The 22,670-nt window shown below is 39.5% G+C and overlaps 1 protein-coding gene across 6 annotated transcripts in view; it reads right to left on the reverse strand.

Moving 5' to 3' along the window:
• SORCS1 (sortilin related VPS10 domain containing receptor 1) overlaps positions 1–22,670 on the reverse strand; it is a 507,743-nt gene that overhangs the window by 60,079 nt on the left and 424,994 nt on the right. For all 6 annotated transcript variants that reach the window (XM_045040656.1, XM_019813798.3, XM_023240902.2 and 3 more), the window contains one exon: positions 15,067–15,238. In XM_045040656.1, coding sequence (XP_044896591.1) covers positions 15,067–15,238 — 172 coding nt within the window. The remainder of the gene's footprint in view (positions 1–15,066; positions 15,239–22,670) is intronic.

A 22,670-nucleotide genomic window follows, 5' to 3' on the forward strand; every position in this document is an offset into this window, starting at 1 on the left:
CAGTGGGTGCTCTTGAAGAAAGGATTCACTCATATGTGAAACCAGAAAGCTTTTGTAAGTTCCAGTAGCTAAAACCCTCTAACGGAATGCCAACATGGATCAAATTCTTCATTAAATAGCAATGTAAGAGGAGCTCAGTATGATATGCCAGGTTCTGTAAAATACCATGGAAGCTGCAAAACTTCTTTGTGAACACCCTGCTGATGTGAGTGCTCAACAGAGTGAGAAGAACTCTAAACAAGAATCAACTGACATGACTGTGTTGAGCCTGCCCTTTTATAATGGTAAACTGAGTTCTTCCAGCACAGGATAACACTAGTCTATAAGAAAAGACAGTTGCAAATGCCCTATCTTCTGTTCCTAAGCAAGTCTTGGTTCTCTCTGGTATCCTTTTCAAGAGATGCTAGCATTAATGAAAGCTGAGACTGCCTCACTAGATCTGCTGGGAAAGTGTTTCCTGAATATGTGGTTCAATTCATGCTCTCTGGGTTTCTCTTCAGCTTAAAACCTGAGCTCTGGACACAATCTCAAGATACTTACACAGTGGCATGATTGCATAATTATAGAGTCAGCTCCTCCCCTTGTCTACTCAGAGATAGTTTTCTCTGGCACAGGTGCCTCCCCAAATGTGCAGACCCCCACACCTCTTGCAAAAAGAGGTAGCAGCAGTAAACTTGTACGCTCTGACCCAGAGGGAGAATATTCACACAAGGGAGGAGGGCAGTGCATATGGGGTTTTACATTTCACTGGAGAACTCAGGTCCAACAAGGTCAGTGATGCCACAAGACCAGACTGTGGATCCGCCAAATCATTTAACTGGATACATATTTCACTTTCCCTAGGATGAAATACAGATGGCTGGGCCCTTCACTGAGGACTCTGATCCTTGGGATTTGCCTAGCTAAGTATCCAAACACTTCTGGATCTAATGCTCAGACCAAGAATTTCCAACTGGAACATTAAAAAATGCTTTAATCCTTCATTTCCAAATGAGCCATAGCACCATGTGTTTGAAACAAACACCAAATTTCCACATTCTCTTTTTATGTCTTCTGTACTTGGTGTCTGGCTTAGAATGGAACAGGATACCATAAGGCAGGAGGGACATTTGGCTTGTGTAAGCAGATCAATAACTATAAGCCAAGGTCCGCTTACGGCATCTAGACACTGTGGTAGATAGAGCTCATACTTGTGACCCATTATGTTTTAAAAACACTTTTTAGGTAATATAGGACATCAGTACATTATTACCACTACATGGTGGCTTTAGGAATCACCACAGCAAGCTTTGGTAGGAAAACTAGGGTGCCACCAAATGACAAAAATCATGTAAATATTTTTAAATAATTTTAAAAAATCAGTCTAAAGCATTCAGGTATGGAATAAGAGCAAAATGGTGCTTTAAAAAGGAGTAGGGAGATTCCTTTAGGAATAAACTTATGCAATGAATTTTTCCTACATATTTTTATGTAGTAAAATATATAATAGAAATATGTTAGGTTTGGGGCCCCTGGGTGGCTCAATCTTTTAAGCATCCGACTCTTGATTTCAGCTCAGGTCATGATCTCATAGTTCATGAGATCGTTCTCCATATCAGGCTCTGTGCTAACACTGCGGAGCCTGCTTGGGATTCTCTCTGTCCTCTCTCTGCCCCTCCCTTGCATGTGTGTTCTCTCTCTCTCTCTCTCAAAATGAAAAAAAACTTAGAAAATACTTTATAGAAATATGTTAGCTTAATTAGAAGAAAGAAGAAAAAAGAGAGAAAGTCATGGAAAATTCATAAAGAAAATGTAGGAAACACATCAAATGAGGGAAAAGAAAATTCAAATTGCTCATAATTGTATCACCCAGAGATGACATTGTTAGATTCGTGAATGTTATAGTAACCAATGAGAAGCACTTGAACATGTGAAAACGCGTAGACACACACACACACACACACACACACACACACACACAATCCTGGAATCATTATACTGTTTTATGTTATGCTTTCAAAATTTCTAAATAGCGTTCAAAACTTTTTTATCTAGCATCACTTGCTAGACTTAACCAAAATCATAAGATCTTATCTCTGAAATGGATATATGATTTCTTGCCCCAGATGCTTACTTCCTCACTTTTCCAAATTATTACGTTCTTGAGAGATCTAAGTGACTTTATAGAGGTCTACAGAGTACTGTATGAAGAAGTGCCCTACAGGGTCAGGTGGTAACTTGGGAGTTGGAAGACTCTGGTTACATGCCCTTTGAAATGCAATTTACGTTTGAACCTCAATTTCTTTACTTATAAAAATAGGCAGAATGACCATGAGCCAAATCATCAAATTTAGGGTAGGTGACCTGCTATTTTTCATAATTGTATTATTCTTGTTATGGGCATTAGTGAAGATCCACTCATATTCCAACACCCCTTCAGGCTGCTAAAATGATCTCAGCTCTTAGGTGAAGATGCATAGTTCATTCAAGTGCTACTGGTCACAAGGTGGAGACTGTCCACGCACACAAATGGTGGATCACACTAGGAGCGCCTGGGTGGCTCAGCCGGTTGAGCGTCCGACTTCGGCTCAGGTCAAGATCTCACAGTTTGTGGGTTCGGGCCGCACATCGGGCTCTGTGCTGAGAGCTCAGAGCCTGGAGCCTGCTTCCGATTCTGTCTCCCTCCCTCTCTGTCCCGCCCCCACACGTGCTCTGTCTCTCCGTGCCTCTTATAAATAAAGAAAACTAATAGAAAAAATTAAAATTAAAAAAAAATGGTGGATTACACTAAGGAAGGAGCTGATAAGACAAAGTCATGGAATAATAAATGACAAAGTGCAAAGCCAGAAACCTGAGGAAGCTGTACACTTGGGCAAACCTTGCATGGTTGGGTGAAGTTCTCCTTCAGGGGTAGTGGCCAGCTGTGTGAATGAAATGGGGCACTGGTGTTGTAGGGCCTAAAGCAGACAGGCTGAGAGACTGAAACTCTTGGTAATGAGCCAGGTGTCGCTCTTTGCTTGTCAAGGCAAAGTGCTTTGCAAACACTGATTCCCTGAAACCCTAAAGAATAGCAACACCCCAATGTATGTGGACCAGTATTGAGGGAAGGAAAAGTGGAGCCTTAGAAAGAGCTGCTAAAAGGGGCACCTGGGTGGCTCAGTCGGTTAAGCATCCGACTTCAGCTCAGGTCATGGTTTGCGGGTTTGAGCCCCACGTCGGGCTCTGTGCTGATGGCCCAGAGCCTGGAGCCTGCTTCAGACTGTGTGTGTGTGTGTGTGTGTGTGTGTCTCTCTCTCTCTGCCCCTCCCCCAATCAGGCTCTGTCTCTCTCTCTCTCTCTCACTCAAAAATAAACATTAAAAAAAAAAAAGAGCTGGTAACCAAGCCAACCTGAACTTCAGATGCTAGGCCTCTGGCTAGAGACAACCTATATTGCCTGCCTCATTTCCCTCTTTCTTTTTTAACTTGAAGCAGCAAGGGAGAAGAAATCAAGTGGCTCAGTTACCTTGCTAGAGTCAAAGAGAATAAAGCTGAATAGAGTATGGGATAATACATGAGAAAGCCTCTTAAGTCCCCACGGCTCATTGAAATCAGCTCCTGTTCCTTTGTGTGAAAGGAGAAAACAGCCGAGGCTTCTGAGTCCGCCCTGGGCTGGCTTAGACACTGATACCTGTCTAGACTGAACACTGCCTACTAACTCTTTGTGCCACTTCTAAAGGCCCCAATTTTCCCCCAGATGAAAAAGTAGGTCAAATTCCTTTACGACTTCAACAAATGAGGTTCTCACAGAAAATTTTATCAAGAGTCATGTTCTCTATCATCCGACGGCTGGGAGCATCCTGCAATATTTATGAAGTGTTATTACACTGTGGTTACTTTTATGCTGCCATAAGTCTTTCAATGTATGTGAAATTACAGATCATTGAAATCCATTTAATGAGGACACAGCCTTCATGTTTTGAAGTTAAATCTCACCGAAGAAGTTATAATCATGAATTTTCCTTATTAAGTTCCAGTCTTTGTATGTAAATTGAAGTATTAAGACAATGAGATACAGATCAAAGTTTTAATTTTAGTCCCTTGCCTCAGATTTAATTTAAAAGTCTTAAATTATGCAGCGAATTGCATCTCCTTATTCTTACAGCTGTTTAAAACAGATTTAATTATCTTCTGTAACAGACAGACACCATTTCTGCCTACAGTCTTCTCCAATGAATGCCTTCCAAATGGGTTTTGTTGAGTTCTTAAGACTGATTAGGCTCTCTGCCATCCATCCTATGCCTTCAGGTTCTTGCATTGGATTTCTCCAGGAAGCCGAGTTATTGCACTGAGAAGTCTATAGGCTCATCAGGTGCTCATTAGTGGTCCAGAGAACATCCATCTTAAACAAGTCTCCAGACAGAGGGATGCCACCTGTCATTGGATACCTGGATCTCAGGGCAAAACACCTTTGATAGGCTCCCTTAAATTCAGGTGTGGTTGGAAAATGTTTGGCTAGTCAGATATAACTTTATGGACAGTTTCTCTCCCCTTTTGGTTGGTCTCTGGATTAACTATTCTTTGTCCCCAAGGAAACAGTGATGCATAAATGCAGAGTGTATATGTATATGTGTTCTTTAAATTTTAACACTTATTCATTTTTGAGAGTGAGAGAGACAGAGCATGAGCAGGCGAGAGGCAGAGGGAGTGGGAGACACAGAATCTGAAGCAGGCTCCAGGCTCTGAGCTGTCAGCAAGGAGCCTGACGTGGGTCTCGAATTCACAGACCGCAAGATCATGACCTGAGCTGAAGTTGGACGCTCACACGACTGAGCCACCCAGGCGCCCCTGTGTGTTCTTGTATTAGCCACAATGAGGGAGTCTGCAGTGGAAGAAATATTGTCTCCTTTGCCTTGTTGCTTCTGGTGAAGGATCCTTCATTAGAGTACTTTGGGAGAGAACATGAAAATGGCAGTGACGGAGTTTCTGACAATAGGGGCTTTTCCTCAACTTTAACAGACTTATGTGGTTCTCTGAGTAACAGGTGGGGGAGCCAAGCTTTGGGAGTTTGAACCAGCTGTGTTACACAGCCCTTTCTGTCACCTAGATGTGGAGGGTGGCCCCACATGCTATTTGAAGGACACCTTCCATTTCTTGCACATGTCAAGTCTGCACAATTTTTACTCCGACACATACAAACCAGCATCAGTGTACCTAGCCTTTGAGAATCTTCCGTCACTAAGACGTTCTCTTCTTCGCTCTGATGTTAGCAAGGTTTTCATTGATATTCTTATGTTAGAATTAGGACAAGCATTAGTACAGAACAAAGGAAGGGATTTAGATTTCAGATGAAGAGTTAAACATGTTTTGGATGTGATGGAAAATTTAAGAGTCTTTTCCGTTTAAGTTTGGGCTTCATCTCTGTACTCCTTGGGGAAGCCTATCCAAATCCACACACGCTGACTGAGTTCTATCCATGTGTTAGGCGCAGTGAGAAGAGATGTTGGGCCTACAACCAAGCATGGCATGATTCACACCTTAACGGCATTTATTGTGTGCTGGGGGCTGCCAAGAATATTATTACAATATAATGCAGTAAACTAAATTGTATGTTTGTTTTCAATGAATATAAAATGTTTACTATTTTATATTTCATGTGGTTAGATTGTTATTTGAAACTTGATACGGCAGAGACCCTTGTTCTCCCAAAATACGGATCTCTACAAAATGAAATAGGTCTACTCATAAATGAAAAGTACATGCTGTAAACTTGGAACTTAGTAAAATATGTGTTGGAGAACCAATAAATACACACAATAACTATTTGGTGGCACAGTTGATTCCTCAGGCCATTCAAACTTCACTTGATATGTACAGGAGGTGGAGCCTACATGGAGGGGCTTGTATGTAAATAACTGGGGGCAAAGAACGGGGCATGATATCAGTCCCTAGCCCTATCCAGTCCAGTAGACAGAAGACAAGCCTATAGGAGAAAACTGAATTATGAGTAAGCCAGGAGACACATAGGCCTAATCCGTGGTGTCCAAATGACAAAATATCATACCAAACTGGAGAGTCTCATGCCTATTTCTGCATTAATCACACTGTCGTGTAATTATCAGAATGTAGTGGGGACTTCTTGGCCCCTTTGGTACCTTGAGGACTTGTTACTTTAGAAGCATCAGAAGCTTGGCAGTAATGTCCCTACTGTTGTGAAAAATTGGCACTAGGAATGGTGGCAAGAGCCTAATACTGTATTTAAAGCGAATTTAGGAGTGTCAAATTCAAATGAGAAGCGGATTCAGAGACTTTGAGGGGGATAATACAGACCGCGTGTGGTGCCAGTGGCATATGTCAGGGGTTTTGTTTTTTTCTGTTTTGGATTTGATTAAACAATTCTTCTAATCTAATTCATACCCAAGACTCTGGAGAAGTTGGGCATACATGGAGGACAAACTCTCTGAGTCCTGCATTCATGTCCTATATTTCCAATATTCTTTAGAATGGATAAAACAATACCAGATACATAGAAGCCATTCAATACAGATAGAATTTTACAAAGAAAAGGAAACCTAGAAAGGATTTGGGATCTCTGGTTGCTAAAATGGTCTTCAACAAATTGATCGCAAGCCATAATATTCTCAGAAAATCCAGGAGGAAAATTTGGCTTTATATATGACCAGTGTGTAAGAATATAGCAGCAGCCATAAGCCAGACTGGCTAGGGCATAGAAAATTTTGCCTATTTTTTCTACTTCTTGGTCTTTGTTACCATGTGTCTCCAGGGAAGTATTTCTAGGGAACATTAGGAACTACATGAGGTCCGTTCCAGAACTTGGCGCTTTCCACCAGAGGGAAGTAATAAAAAGGCCAGATACCATACAGCCTGGATCTGACTCCTAACTCTTACACATAGAGCTGTGGGATCTCAGGTAAGTTACTTTGCCTTTCTGTGCTTTAACTGGGCTATCTATGAAATGCAATGAGGAGGGTAACACCTACTCCGTTAGGGTTGTTGTGGGATCTAAATGAAATAATACAAGAAAACACTCACAAACTGGACTACACTCAGTGTTCATTAAAGGCTGGATATCCAAATTGTTGTCACTGTGTTACATTTATCAATGCTCCCCAGCTTCTCAGCGACACTCTACTTTCCTTTACTTTGTATGCCTGATCATGTGCATCACCCAAGCCTATGTATATAACCCAGAGATTAATAGAGAAACCGGGCGTTTCTGTAAGGACAGTTTGTGAACATCAGCACAGAATCCCACAGCTGCATTTGAGGTCCCCAGGGCCTCTTGATGTGGGGACAGTCTTTTTGGCTTGTACTTTGCACTCGGAGACAAGAGCATCAAGGGGCCAGGTCTGACAGCTGAAGATAGCAGATTTCTTTCTTGCTGCTGTAGCTTTGCCCACTCAAGTGGAATGAACTAACTTGTTATTTTTTTCCCCTTCGTGCGCCCAGAAGGCATGAATTTACACATCTTAGAACCAGATTCCCCAATCTGTTCTCACATCACTCAGCCAAGTCTGAGATGCCTGATGATCTTTGTTACATAGAAAGCAAAGGTGAATGGATGAGAGCCTGGCCTCTGTCCCTGGAGGGTGTACAAAGGCCAGAGCCGACCAGGCGTGAGTTCTTGTTTCAGACCTTGTGCTATTGTGCTCTTAGAAATGGAACAAAACTCTGAATTCTGAAGCCTGCTTCCACACAAACATCTGCTGCTTCAAAAGATCATGTCCTTCTAAGTCATCATAACCAGGTTCCTTATATCTCTGGGAAAGATGACTTCATGCTCACTATACAGGGAAGTATAGAATATAGGATTGACCCAGGAAGTACATCCTTTCCTAAATGTCCCCAAAGTTTTCTTTCCGTTTTTTTTCCCCTAAAGACCTAAATACAAAATGTACAGATAAATGCTATTTGAATTTCTCAAATGATTTTTTTTTTAATTTTTTTTCAACGTTTATTTATTTTTGGGACAGAGAGAGACAGAGCATGAACGGGGGAGGGGCAGAGAGAGAGGGAGACACAGAATCGGAAACAGGCTCCAGGCTCTGAGCCATCAGCCCAGAGCCTGACGCGGGGCTCGAACTCACGGACCGCGAGATCGTGACCTGGCTGAAGTCGGACGCTTAACCGACTGTGCCACCCAGGCGCCCCTCAAATGATTTTTAAGTAAGCTGTTTGTCGAGCATTAAAAGACATAAAGAAAAAATAGGTAAATCAAATATACGACTTGATTTTTTTTTTACAAAATTAATGCATCCATTAATCAATGAAAAAATTGAAAATTTCCAGTACCCCCAAATCCCACCCCCCCACCACCTCCTCTCCAAGGGTAACTATCACTGTCACTTCTATTACCATAAATTAGCTTTGCCTGCTTTTGCAGCTTAATTAAACAGAATCACATGATACATACATACATATATATATGTATATATATGTATTTTTTTCTCAGTCTGATTTCTTTACTGTAATAGTGGATATGAGATTCATCCAAGTTTATGTAGAGAGGAATAGTTTGTTCTTTTTCATTGTACTGCATTCCATTTTATAAGGATAATGTAACTTATTTCTTGATGACACTGTTGATACATGTTTGTTTCCAGTTTGACCTCTTATGAGTAAGTCCTTCATGTATATTATTTTCCACATATTCTGGTGCATATTTGTATGCATTCTGATGAGTGTACACTTAGGAGTAGAAATCCTGGGTTATAGTCTGCACATATATTTACAGAACAGTACAGTGATTAGTAGTTAATGTCAAACAGATCTCTAAAACTGTAACAATCCATGCTCCAAGCACTATTGTATGAATGACCAGTTACTCCAACAATAATACTTGGTATTATTAGTGTTTGAAAATGTTAATCTTCTGATAGGTAGATAGTAATATCTTATTTTAGTTTTCAGGTGTGTTCCTGATGAGCAGTGATGTTGAGAATTTTTTCATATGCTTATCACCTATTTGGTTGCCCTCTTTGAGAAGTCCATTTAAGTCATTTGTGCATTTTCTAGCTAGTTGCCAGAATTTTTGTAGAATTGATTGTAGAATTCATTTATAATTTTCTGGGCATGAGTCCTTTATTGAACTTACGTATTGCAAATAACGTCTTACCCTCCAGGGCTTACCTTTTTATTTCCTAAATAGTGTATTTTCAAGAAAAGAAATTCCTAATTTTAATATAGTCTAATCAAACCATATTATTCTGTATATTTAGTACGTTTCATTTCCTGTTTTAAAACAATCACTGCTTAACAATACTCTTCTGCATTTTCTTTAAACACTTTAGTTTTATCTTTCAAAATCAGATGGACAACCCAGTTGGAATTATTTTTGTGTTAAGAGAAATCAAGATTCACGTATTCCCACGTGGACTTTGATGGCACTGCACTGTGTATTGAAAAGATAATTTATCTACTCTACTACAGTGTATCATTTGTCACAAAGAGTATGATGTGTGTGTGTATACACACACACACACACACACACACACACACACACACATGCATATATATGTATGCGTGTATTTCTTGACTCACTATTCCCTCTCTTGATCAGCTTGGATATATAGGATATATATACATACATACATATATATATATACACACACACACACATACACATACATATACATACATATATACATATATATGTATATACACACCACATATACACACACACATATATGTATATATGTGTGTACACATATGTGTGTATATATGTATAAATATATATCTATCTTGACACGTTCTTAATTACTATAGCTTTACAATAAATTTTGTAAACCATCCAGTTCTGTGAGTCATCTTTAAGATTATCTTTGCTATTCTTGAGCCCTTGCTTCTTCATATAAGTTTTGTGATCATGCAATTTTCACCCACAAATACATGCTGGGACTTCAGTGAAATCGCCTTGAATATAAGACCAATGAGGGGGAAATTGGCATCTTTTCATAACCTTGCATGTTTCAATTCACAATCATGGTATATTTCACTACACATTTTATGTTTTTAAAAATTTTTTTCCAAATGTGTTGTAGTGTTCTGGGTAGATATATTGAAAATAAGGTGTTAGTTTTGTTTGTAGGTATGCATTATATTTTAATGTCATTCATTCCTTTATTCATTCATTCGTTAATTTAAATTCAAGTTGGTTAACATATAGTGTAGTATTGGTGTCAGGAGTACAATTTAGTGATTCATCACTTACATATAACACCCAGTGCTCATCCCAACAAATGCTCTCCTTAATGCCCATCACCCATTTAACCCATCCTCCCACCCAAAACCCCTCCAGCAACCCTTAGTTTGTTCTCTATGTTTAAGAATCTGTTATGGTTTGTCTCCCTGTCTGTTTTTTATCTTATCTTTCCTTCCCTTCCACTATGTTCATATGTTTTGTTTCTTAAATTTTTATAAAGTATATTATATATAATTACACATAACATATGATTTTTAATTGGTTCAGAGGATTTATATGCCCAATTATCAAGACTTACTCTAAATCTAGAGTACTTAAAATGTGTTTGAATGATCAATTAACACAGGTTTGAAAATCAAAACCAATGAAACACAGTATCTAGAAACAAATCCACAGAGGTACATTTAATTGATTTATGACAAAGGCTCACAGCAATTCAGCATGAGAAGAACTGTCTTTCAGTGGTGCTGGATCAATGGATATGCAAAGAGAAAAACCTGTTATCTACCTTGGTTTTATTCAAGATGATATAGACTTAAATGTGGAAACTAAAGAAAAACTGTGGCGTGATTTCACAACCTTGGGTTAGACACAGACTTCTTAAGCAAGCCACAAAAATCACTATTTATTTTATGTAATTAATGATAATATTTGGGTTTATACCTACTATTTCTGTATCTGCTCTATTTGTCTTGACTGTAAAAATGTTTCCTCTCCTCTCTTTCTTTTCTTTTGGATTAATGAGGTGCATTTAATATTATTCCAGTTCCTCTGTCAATAACTTGATAGTTTAATGTCTCTGACTATTCTTTTAGCTGTTTCTCTAGATATTAAAGCACATATTCTGGACTTGCTGGTGTCTAATATAAATTAGTACTTTTACTTCTTTACAGACATTTCATGGAACTGAAAACACTTTAATGCCATTTAATACACACTGAATTATTGTTGTCATGTATTTAAATTCTACATATATTTTAAACCCATAGCTGATCATTATTGGCCTGCAAAGTTATTATTAATTGCAATTTACCCTCGAATATGCCTTTTTTCTTTCTCTTCACTCTTTCCATTACTGCACTTTTATCTGGAATCATTTTCTTTATGCCTGAAGAATTACCTTTAGTATTTCTTTTTATAGAAATCAGCTTATACAACTCATCTCGGTTTCTGTCTGAGAAATGTCTTTATTTTACCTTCACATTTGTTTTTCCTCCAAAACTTCAAAAATGTCATTCCATTTTCTCCTGGGGTGCTTTAAAAAATTTTCTCTGTGTTTTTAGATTTCAGTAGTTTGAATATGATACCTACATGATTTTTGTTTCCTTTGTATATCTCCTGCTTGGGGTTTGTGGATTCTCTCCCATCTATGTTGAGATGCTCACACCTTTTGTCAGTTTCAGAATATTATTAGACATTATCTCTTCAAAAATGATTCTGACTCTATATCTTTCTTCTCTCCTCTGGGTCTCCACTTACATTTATGGTAGTCTTTCATCATTTTCCCTTATTATTCTTTTTTTTTAAGTTTACTTATTTTGAATTTTTTTTAAAGTTTATTCATTATTGAGAGACAGAGGGAGACAGAGCATGAGCATGGGAGGGACAGAGAGAGGGGAAGACACAGAATCTCAAGCAGGTTCCAGGCTCTGAGCTGTTAGCACAGAGCCTGTCTCCGGGCTCAAACTCACAAGCCACAAGATCACGACCTGAGCCAAACTCAGATGCCCAACTGACTGAGCCACCCAGGCGCCCCTAAGTTTACTTGTTTTGAGAGAGAGAGAGAGAGACAAAGAGAGAGTGAGTACGTGTATGAGCAGAGGAGGGGGATGTGAGAGGGAGAGAGAGTATCCCAAGCAGGCTCTGCACTGTGGGCAAGCCCAACAGCAAGCCCAATGAGGGGCTTTAACTCACCAACCATGAGATCAGAAGCTGAGCCAAAACCAGGAGTTGGAGGCTTAACCAACTGACCCACCCAGGTGCCCCTTCCCTTCCTATTTTCTCTATTTTCTATCCTTCTTCTCTTATGCCAAATGCTAAAGTTCCAATTGCCCTTTCTTCCAGTTAACTGATCCTCTATCTATATGGGTTCAGTCGGCTGTAAATCCATCTAACTTCTTAATATCAGTTATTACATCTTTATTTCTACAACTTCCATTTGTTGACTGCCTCCTACTGATTGCTGCTGGTGGGTTACATTTTCTATCTTAACCCATATTCATGAACATATTAAATATATCTCAGACAACTGTTCTTTTTTCTGATGCTTTTTTTCCTCCTCATGGTCCTCTTTCTGGATATATATGTAATATTTTAAATTAAATGTTCAATATTTTATATGAAAAACAAATATGACAGAGTTTTCTAGAAGTCTCAAGAACCCAGTGTTGTATTGCTCACCAGAGCTTCCTTCCCTGATAGTCCCTGAACTCTAATTTTTATTTCCTCAAAATGTAATCCTTCTAAAAACTATGCTTGACTTCTCATCCTTTTTGTGACTGTGTTCTATTTTTTCTGTATCACGTAGATGCTGCCAAACAACTCAGAGAGGGACAAAAATGCACAGAATTGTGCTACTTTTCTATGTTTCTCTTCTCTCTGGGATTTGACCTGAAGTCAACTTTTATCTTCCCAGCCTTGTGAGCCAACTCTTTAGCCAACACTTTCTGTTCGACCTTCTAACTGGGAATCTGAAATCTGACCTCCTCTACATGTGACGTATGAACTGGCAAAGTTCTTGAGAGGAATTCAGCATGAACTGTTGGACTCATGGCAATGAATGTCCTATCTATGAACAAAAGAATTTTGTTTTCCTAAATCCTCTTGACAATTCTGTCACAGTCTTCTTCCCCCTCATCTCTCTCTCTCTCAGAATCTTATTCTGGCTCTCTCTTTCTCTCTCTCTCTCTATACATAAATTTATTTGCTGTGAGCTAATATGTCATAGCCTCAGGCACTGGTCCCAGTTCTGTGAAATGCAAGCAACTCCAATTGGCCTAAATTGGTCTGCATCTTTCTAGATCCAACTGAAAAATTTGGGAAAACCTTAGTATCTAGGCGATTAGGTATGGTGAAAGGCACTTATTAAGGAGATACCAGAAAGGAGTATTAGGTTACAAGAACGGTTCTCTAAGTGGTCCTTGGACCAGAAGCCTCAGCACCACCCTGAGCTGGAGTTTCAAACTCATTAATTCACAGTTGTTTTTCCTACAGGAATTAAAATACCAAAGATTTTGATCAATCCTGACAAAGCAATCCTAATTGCTTCATCTTTTCCCCTTCAAGTCACACTCCAGAGCCTGTCAGGCTACACTATCCCCTTTGACTTTGCCCTTGTTTTGTTGTTTATTCTTTTTTTTAAAGTTTACTTATTTACTTTGAGTGTGTGTGTGTGTGTGTGTGTGTGTGTGTGTGTGTGCATGAGTAGGGGAGGGGCAGAGAGAAAGAGAGAGAGAATCCCAAGCTTGATGTGGGCTTGAACTCAAGAACAGTGAGATCATGACCTGAGCTGAAACCAAGAGTCAGATACTTAACCAACTAAGCCACCTAGGTGCCCCTGTTTATCTCAAAGCACAATGCATAACCTATGATCCTGTTATAAATGTATATTCTTAGCCTCTGCCCCCCCAACTTACTCAGTCAGAACCTTTGGAGAAATGGCCTGGGAAAACTGTTTTGACATGTTCACCAGGTAATTTTTCTTCATTTACAGATCGAAAGCCACTGAGCTATCAGAAGTTGATGAAAGTCAATGATGATGATCTTAATCCTGGTGTCGTTATTAACTTTTTAAAAAAGTTTATTTCAAGACAGAAAGAGTGCACATGCATGTGCAGGGGTTGGAGTAGAGAGGGAAAGGGTGAGAGAGAGAGAGAGAGAGAGAGAGAGAGAGAGAGAGAGAGAGAGAGAGAGAGAATCCCAAGCAGGCTCTGCACTGTCAGCAGACAGCCCAATGCAGGGCTCAATTTCACAAACCCTGAGATCATGATCTGAGCCAAGATGAAGAGTTGGACGCTTAACCGACTGAGCCACCCAGGTGCCCCTCATTATTAACTTTTTAAATCCCTTTGTGTTCACAAGGCCTAGCACTGTGCTTCCCATATTTTAGCACTCAGAAAACACGGCTGGATACAGCACTGCCTGGCTTCATAATTGAGATCATTTAATGAAATTATTTCTCCTTTAGAGAACATCTTCCTCATTTGCAAGATGATAAAAACGCCTGTGTGTATTTTAAAAAACACAGTATAAGTTTCATTTATCCAGTCTACATTTTCAGAAATCTCAGGTAACCATAATTTGTCAAATAGTAATTGATCCTCATAGTGATATTGCAGAGGTGCTACAAAAATACAAACTCTCAATTGCCAAAGACAGTATACTCAATTATATTTAGATTAGCCTTTGTGTTCCATGTATGGCCAGCAGGCTGCCTTCGGAAAAGAAAAGCCAAGACTTCAGGTTGAGAGAGGAAGACAGCAGTAATACCTTTTAGGCTGAACATATGTGTGTGCTTAATTATTTTAGGAATACCATTAATGTATTCTGAGGAACCTTTTTGCCGGAAGTGCCAGTAAGGCACAATTAACTCCAAAAAGAATTCCCAAGAAGTGATAGATTAGGTCAGCATGAAGAACAACTTGCACTGAAATGAAAATAATTGAGGAAATGTGTCAGAGAAGGCGAAGTCGCAGCAGCAACAACCATAAACCAAAGACCTAAAGGTAGAAAAACATAAAAAGTTTCAACGTGTAAAAATAAATAAATAAATAAATAAATAAATAAACAAACAAACAAACAAAACAAAACAAAAGCACACCAAACCTGATGTCCTAGGAAAAAATCACTGGGCCTAGAAGACAAAAGGGATTCGGGCTTTGGTCCTACCTCTTCCAGCTGCACCATGAGAGTAACGTTGTGCCCCTGTTCTGCCGTCAACTTCCCATCAGCAGTGACGATACGCAGCCCCCGCGGGGCCTTCCCGGGACACTTCTGCGGTTTGGCAGTGTACTGTTCTCTTACTCCATCGGTGCAGTTATTGGAAACCACTTTCCTATACCTAAAACGAGAGGAGCTCACGTTGTAATCCGGCTCATTACCATTCAAATCACTCCCAATTTTTTAAAGCCAGACCTACCACTGTGTAGCCCTGAGGGCTATCAATAACTACACAGCATGGTTCTCTGAGGATTAGAGCTAATTCCTATAAAGCACCCACCAGAAAGACAAATCATCAGAGGAACATACTGTACATATTATTAGCACTTTAATATCATTCTTTTATTCTGTCAATGAATCATTTCACTTCAGAGCTATGGGAAGTGCACAGCAATAGAAGCCATGCTTCTTGCCCTCACCATGTTTATAATCTTGAAGATACATCTGTCAGTAGTCTAGGAGATACTTTAAAGGCTATATGATTGAGGGTTAGAATGAGTAATGCATATTGCAAGGGAATTTGCAATTCAGGCAAAGAATAGATTGTTATGGATTATGTGACTTAACATTAAACCCCATAGAGGATGCTATGGTAATGGTGTAGTACAGAAAGTTGGCTAAATGTGATCATTTCTACTCGATATTTTATGAAGAGATATACTGGCTAATTATTGAAAACTCATAATAAGGAGACCAGTATGCAGACTGAGTACATCTTTCCTCTTCTTTCGCTTCTTTCTTCTTATTTTAACTTTAATAGAGAAAAAAAAAGGATTATTCCACAAATTGGTCCTATGCAGTTTATCAGATTCATAATTAATTAGAATCTGTGCTTTTAGGACAATTCACCTTTAAGACTTTGAGCTTCAGTGTTATCTGTTCATCATCTTTTTGGGTGGGGGCCATAGTAACCACTTTATGAATTCATATAATAGACTTCCCGAGCCCAGTTACCTAGAATGAGTGGTGGAGCTCAGAGTGGACACAAAGTCTAAGGTCTTTCCACTCTTCTAGACCAGAAGTGGAGACACTTTTAACACAAAGAGCTAGATAGGAAATATTCTTGCTTTGCCAGCTATCTGCTGTTTGTCACAAGTACTCAACTCTTTGATTGCAGCATGAAAGCAGACACAGGTAATGCATAAAAGAATGGAGACAGCTGGCGTTCAGTAAAACCTTATTTCCCGATGCTGGCAGTGTGCCAGCTATGACTCGCAGGCCATAGTTTTCCTACTCCTTCAAATCTAGCCCATGTCCTTTCCTGTGCTTTGAGTCTCAGGACTGACTGCTTAAGATCATGGTTGAGAAAGTCAAATTAAACACTGTCTGGGAAAGTACTCTGGACACCACGGATCACTCTAAGGTCAGTTATTAGTATGTAATTCACCTCACAAGGTAGTTGTACACATTAAATGGATTGATGTACACAGAGTATTTAAAACCGCCCTGATGATTAGCAAGTGCTTATGAAAGGTTACCAGTTATTTTTACTTAATATTATTATTTCTGTGACCTGTTCATAATCTTCACAGCTTCCAAATGTCCTTAGGATAAGCCATAAATCCTGTCATCTTGTGCATGAAGCCCTCCGCAAGCTCACTTCACTACGTCTCTGAATTCTTTCTCACAAAAAAGCTCCTTCTGCCCTAGCCAAACCTCTATTTTCAATCCTTCTGAGAGTACTTATTTTCTTTTGCTCATTCTGCTTCTCTGTCTTCGTGCATGCTCTCTCAGCTGCCTAAAACTTACACTTTAAGCAACAAATCCTTTCATCTGTCTTTTCCTGACAAGGATAGTAAAATAAGAAGTGAAATAATAAAAAGTTCATATAGAGAGAGTGCTAATTATACTTGTCATTGTGCTAAGTTCTTTACATGACTTTTGCCATTTATCTTAAAAATACCCTGAACTGTTCTGCTTAAGGAAAGCGTTATTCTCAATATATAGATGAAGAAGCTAAGATTCATGGAAGTTAACCAGTTTTCTCATGATCACATAGTCAAGACCCCAGAAAATGTGTCTCTAGAACACTTCCTCTCTTTACCACGACTGTACTGACTCTTTAAATAGAAGGAGATTGTCCCTCCTCTGAACTCTTAAAGGAATCCTTATGATTTGCCTGATAGGAACCCATTTATGCCTTGTCTGACTGTCTTCCTGTGTGACTTGAAGTTTAAGTTCCTTGAGGGCATCCTTGTCCCGGGGCACTTACAAAGCTGATAGCAGATTCACACTGGGATGACTGTACTGTGTGTGTGTGTGTGTGTGTGTGTGTGTGTGTGTGTGTGTGTATGTTTTAATTTAAATGTTCATTTGCTTATTTTTGAGAGAAACAGCATGAGTGGGGAAGGGGCAGAGAAAGAGGGAGACAGAGAATCCCAAGCAGGCTCTGCACTTCCAGCACAGAGCCCAATGTGAGGCTCGAACTCATGAGAACTGTGAGACCAAGACCTGAGGTGAAACCAAAAGTCGGACACTTAACCGACTGAGCCACCCAGGAGCCCCTGATTGTACCATTTCAAATGCTAAAGTATCTGCATAGCAGTTGGTTACGACCACTGCCCCAAACCCTTCAAGCACCTCACTCACCAGCCCAGCTGTGACCAATTCCTATCTTTGAAGTCCCTGCTTCTCCTTACAATCCAGAAACTAAGGGGTTAACACCTAGCCCCTCAGGCAGCCTCCACATCTCTGCTCCTGCACTAGGATCCTTACCCATTCTGATTGGTCATTATGTTGGGTGAGCATTTTTAACATCACTCCATTTGATATTTAAGAAATTCCACTGTGCTTCAGTGCATACTGATTAAAAGAGAAAATGATGGTAGATGGGAGAAAGAGAGAGAGAGAAAAAAAATGCACCAGCATTGCAGAATGGTGACATTCTGGTACCAGCAAAGGTAGCAAAAAAATGACCAGTGATGTCACATGGTAATTATGCCATCCCAGTGAGTTTGTGCATCAGAAACTCCCTGCACGTTTCACTGAAGGCAGGTTATGATTTTTAATCACTTAGCATCCAAGCACACCTGTGACTCTGTCTTGGCGAGCAGCTATAAAGACATGGGCTCACCATCACCACTGGCATCATCAGCTAGAGTACATTCCTTTGTTTGCCGCAGTTCTGACCAATCATTGCCCCAGGCTTTCCTGAATCCAGCAGCAACAGTTCTGCTTAAATCCAAAGCACGAATCCATCCCCCCTGGGATTCTGCCACCGAGAAGACTGTTGGTAATTTTTTTTAAATGCTCATTAAAAACCATTCTGAAACCATTTTATTTCCTGGATGAAAATGGCATCACATTAGCCCTACCAGACCTGTCCCTGAAATTTAGAAGAAAATTGTGCAGAAATATAGAGTTCATTTACTCAAGTAAGCACACACCTGCTTTTTGCATTAGAGAATGGTTCTATTTTCATCCCAGCAGCTGTCCCTGGGTCTGAGTTACATAAATGAATAATGCATTTAATATGTTATTAAATGGGGCTGCTACCTCCATAATAACAAGGCAACTTATGATTATGTTGGACCTAAGCTCTGAATATTACTGGGATGCATTTAGTTGGTAAAGCATTCTTCAATCCGCCAAGAAGAAAAGTGCTTTGTAATGGCAAGGGAGTCTTTGTACAATTACTGAAAAGGAAACATTCTGCAAATGTGCCTTTGATATTACCGACCGCTCATCAGTAGATAGTGTCTTATTACTTCAACAGCCCCGACTTCAACCATTCTCTTCCTTCCCACCTCGAAACCCCTTTGTCACCTTTTCCTTTTTACCCTTACCTCCTTTGATTTTTCTTCGTTGCTGCCTGCCAGTCTTAAAACAGATGAAGGCCATAGCTTTTCTCTGAGAGTAAAACTGGAAAAAAAGCCATGAAAGTCCTCATTTTCTGTGATTTTACTATTTCGTAGTTTGTTTTTTTTTCTTGTGATTTTGGGGTGGTGGTAGAATATGGATGTTTATGACTATTCCCTGTATGTTAAGGTGACACTGTAGTCTTGCTCAGTAGACTGCAACTCTGTCTGTCCTTTAGAATCACTTGCCGGCACTTTTAAAATAGATGCCAAGACTCTGTTCCCAGGGGTCTTGATTTCATTGAGAATTGATTAAATTGCAATTTAACTGAGAATTCTGGGCATTAGAGTGGTTTTGTTTTTGCTTTAAGTTCCCCTGGTGATTCTTGTGTGCATCCAGAACTAAAGACCACTTCCCTGGGGTTAAAACTAGTGTTGCAGAACCAAAGCGCCTGAGTTTAAATCTGGGCACTTACTGTATGAACCTGGTCAGTTACCCAACCTTTCTCTAATGCTTGGATTCTCCGCCTGTCAATTAGGGAGGGATAATTACAGCATCTTTCTTTTCAATGACGTTCTTGAGAAGATTAAATAAGATACTGCATTCAAGAGGGCTTAGTTTATACTCTGATGCCTTGTTAGGACTTAATAAATATTAAAATATCAGTAGTTAGTTAAAAAGTTAGCATTTAAAGTATTAAACACGAACTTGCTATTACACAGCAAGTTTCCAGAAAACAGAAATTGCACTCTCATGATCTTAAAATCCAATCGGACTATGTCAATTTCTTTCTTAGACTCATTCAAAACTTCCTGTAGGCTTGTTCATAAAGGATCCCACTGAAGTTTTAAGTGCAGTCCCCAATCTATCCTCAGGGGACTTTTGTAGCTTCAGCCCTTTTCCAATGTGCTTCTTGAGCCCAGGCCACGCTGAAGGCTACATGCCTTCTTTCTCCCTGTGCTCTTCATTCTTCCTGGGCTGCTCTTTCCTCCTGTCAAGCTTTCACTCATTCTGTAAAAATCAGCTTAGAGATCATGTCTCTCTGTGGTGTTGTCTCTTGCCTTTTAAAGGGTAGTCATCACACGTCATGACCAAGGCAGAGTTGTAACTGTAGGTCTTCTTATAGTCTAGGCAAGGCTTATGGTCAATGAGCTATGGTATCCCTCGTTTGTGCTCACAATGAGACTTTAAATGATTTATTTTCTTGGATCATACTATGTGCCTTTGCTTTCAAGGGAAAACTGCCTTGTTACAACACTCAGCAAAACAAAGGGCAGTGTGAGTCTTAGGGAGAAGGCAGCTAGCTGTGAGTACAGTGCATGACTAAGACTTAAAACCTTCCTAGACCCATGTTCCCATGTTTCAACACAAAACCTATGTAGTAGCCATAATATCAACATTCAGGAAGAATGGGGTTCTGTGGCTGACTGAGCAGGTTTCTCCAAGTTTCTCCCCCTCAAAGGAACAGTTCTCAGGACTTTTCCTTTAAACTGGGTAAGCAAGCTTGGGATTAGGAAACCAGGAGGAGTAGGCTAGCTGATGGAAAAAAAAACAAAAACAAAAACAAAAAAACAAAACAACTTTCCTTGCACTAAGCAGTAATTTATTTTGACTAGTAAATGGAATGTGACTTTATTTTGAATGTCAACGTGATGAAATGTTACATATGGCCTGGTTAAATGACTAAAAATCAAGAATCATGAGAATGACTCGTAGAATCCATGATCTGAGCCAGTGAGTTGTACAACTAATTTATATAAAGAAATGTCCCCTTTTTTTGAGCACCTGGAGTTCTAGGAATCCTAATACTGAATCATTTCAAATTGGTCATGGACATGTCAGAGTCTGAAGGGATCTCAAATATCATAAGCAAAAGCGATACAGTTCCGAGTTCTCCAAGGTCACATGGGAAGCGGTTAACAGCTCTGGGTCTCTAGACTAAGTTTACTGTCTCCTGCCACTGTGCAAGACAACCTGGATAAGAATCATTAATGCCAATACCACTGACATGGGCAAGAATAGCTATATGAGGACCTAGGTCTCCACACAGCGACATTCACCCTCTTCATTTCTCAACCCCAATGTCATCCCATAAAAATGTGGAAAACTATATCCTAGCAAAGGTATGTACTCTAAAGAGTTAACTTCATGGCAACAAACAATTATTGAGTATCTGCTGTGAGACTGCACAGCTCTGCTAGACAACAGCTACACAGCCCCCTGTAGTGTTCAGTCCGTAAACTATGCAAGTGATCTCCTTTCTGTGGACTTTAAACACATGCACCACTTTTAGGACTGCATATTCTCCGTGGTGCACACTGACAAATCTTGCTGAGGAGATCACACTGAATATCAAAATCCCCTCCAAGCCCAGGAGTGGGGTCACTTGGGAAAAGACCACGGACCTCAAAGCCCCTGGAAATAGTAACTCCAGGGCAATGGCAGGTTAGCCAGGGTCTAAGTGTTCTTGTGGCTTATGTAGAAAGGAATATGTTTCTAGAAAGAATTTTTAAAACATTCCAAATGTGTGTTGATAGTATGGAGATTGCTATTCTGCTAGAATTTATGTGTGTGTGTATGTGTTTGTGTATTTGCCAGACACATTAAATGTTCTTACATAGATACTGAATTAATGTTAAAAATTAATGCTAAAAATCTATTTAGGCCCCTTGAGTAAATATCCTCATTGCATATATTAACAAACCAACCCTGAGGGACAGTAAGAACTATTATTGTACATTCTTTCAGAAGGGATTAATGGCTTCTCAAAAGAAGCTCCACAGACAGAAATTTCTATACACATACTTTTTTTTAACACATCTAGAAATATCTCTAGCTTAATAGCAAGAAGAAATCTGTCCCGTGAGAAGATTATCTTGGTTTCTTATAATAAACCAATCCAATGCCCACTTTATTTTATATTTACAGAATCTTTTACGGTTGGCATGAAACAAGCGATGTCCTAGTTAATTTAGCAACTTGAATTTGCAGCATGTTCCCTGGATCCAAAATCGTATAAACAAGATTTAACCATATAGAAGTACAACTAGAGACTGTGTTTGTGTATGTGTAAACTGAGATATTTATAGACACAGATGGAGAAACAAAAAGAAACAAATTTACGGTAATTTCAGTACTAAAATGCAGGAAAATATACAAATGAAAACTGATTTCATTCTATTTGAATAAAAGGAACTTGTTCACTAATCAGGTAAAGGTGTTATCTGCCTTGAGTGGTAGAGAGAAAGAGACATGTGTTTTGATGCCTAGTAATCCTGTAACTTTATGAGTGTTTACAGGTGATTATTTGTTTTACAGATGAAAAAACAGGGGCTTAGATTAAACATGTCCTAGGTCACAGTAGTTGATACTATTAAGTATCAAATAAATGCCTGAGGCTATAGATTCACCATGAAAGGATGTCTCCGCTCTTTTTTTCCTTCACTCCAGAGGAGCCCTTAGATGCTGACTATCGGTGATAGGCATATGCATTTTGCAAAGTGACCATTATCTGCTAGGCATTGTGCTACATGCTTTTCATATAGTGCTGCATTTAAGTCAAACCCCAAAAGCAAATAGCACAATCTTATAGGTTAAGAGGCTAAGGCTCAAAGAAAGGAAGCCACTTGCTAAGATAATAGTAAATGGCAGAAGTCATTTAAAACCCTTACTTGTTTCATTCTAAAATAACTCCCTTTTAGAACATCCCCATTACATTTCACTCTCTATCCATAATGGCTGAGGCCTTGGTCCAG

Source organism: Felis catus, chromosome D2 (genome assembly GCF_018350175.1).
Source record: "Felis catus isolate Fca126 chromosome D2, F.catus_Fca126_mat1.0, whole genome shotgun sequence".
Classification (NCBI taxonomy): Eukaryota; Metazoa; Chordata; class Mammalia; order Carnivora; family Felidae; genus Felis; species Felis catus.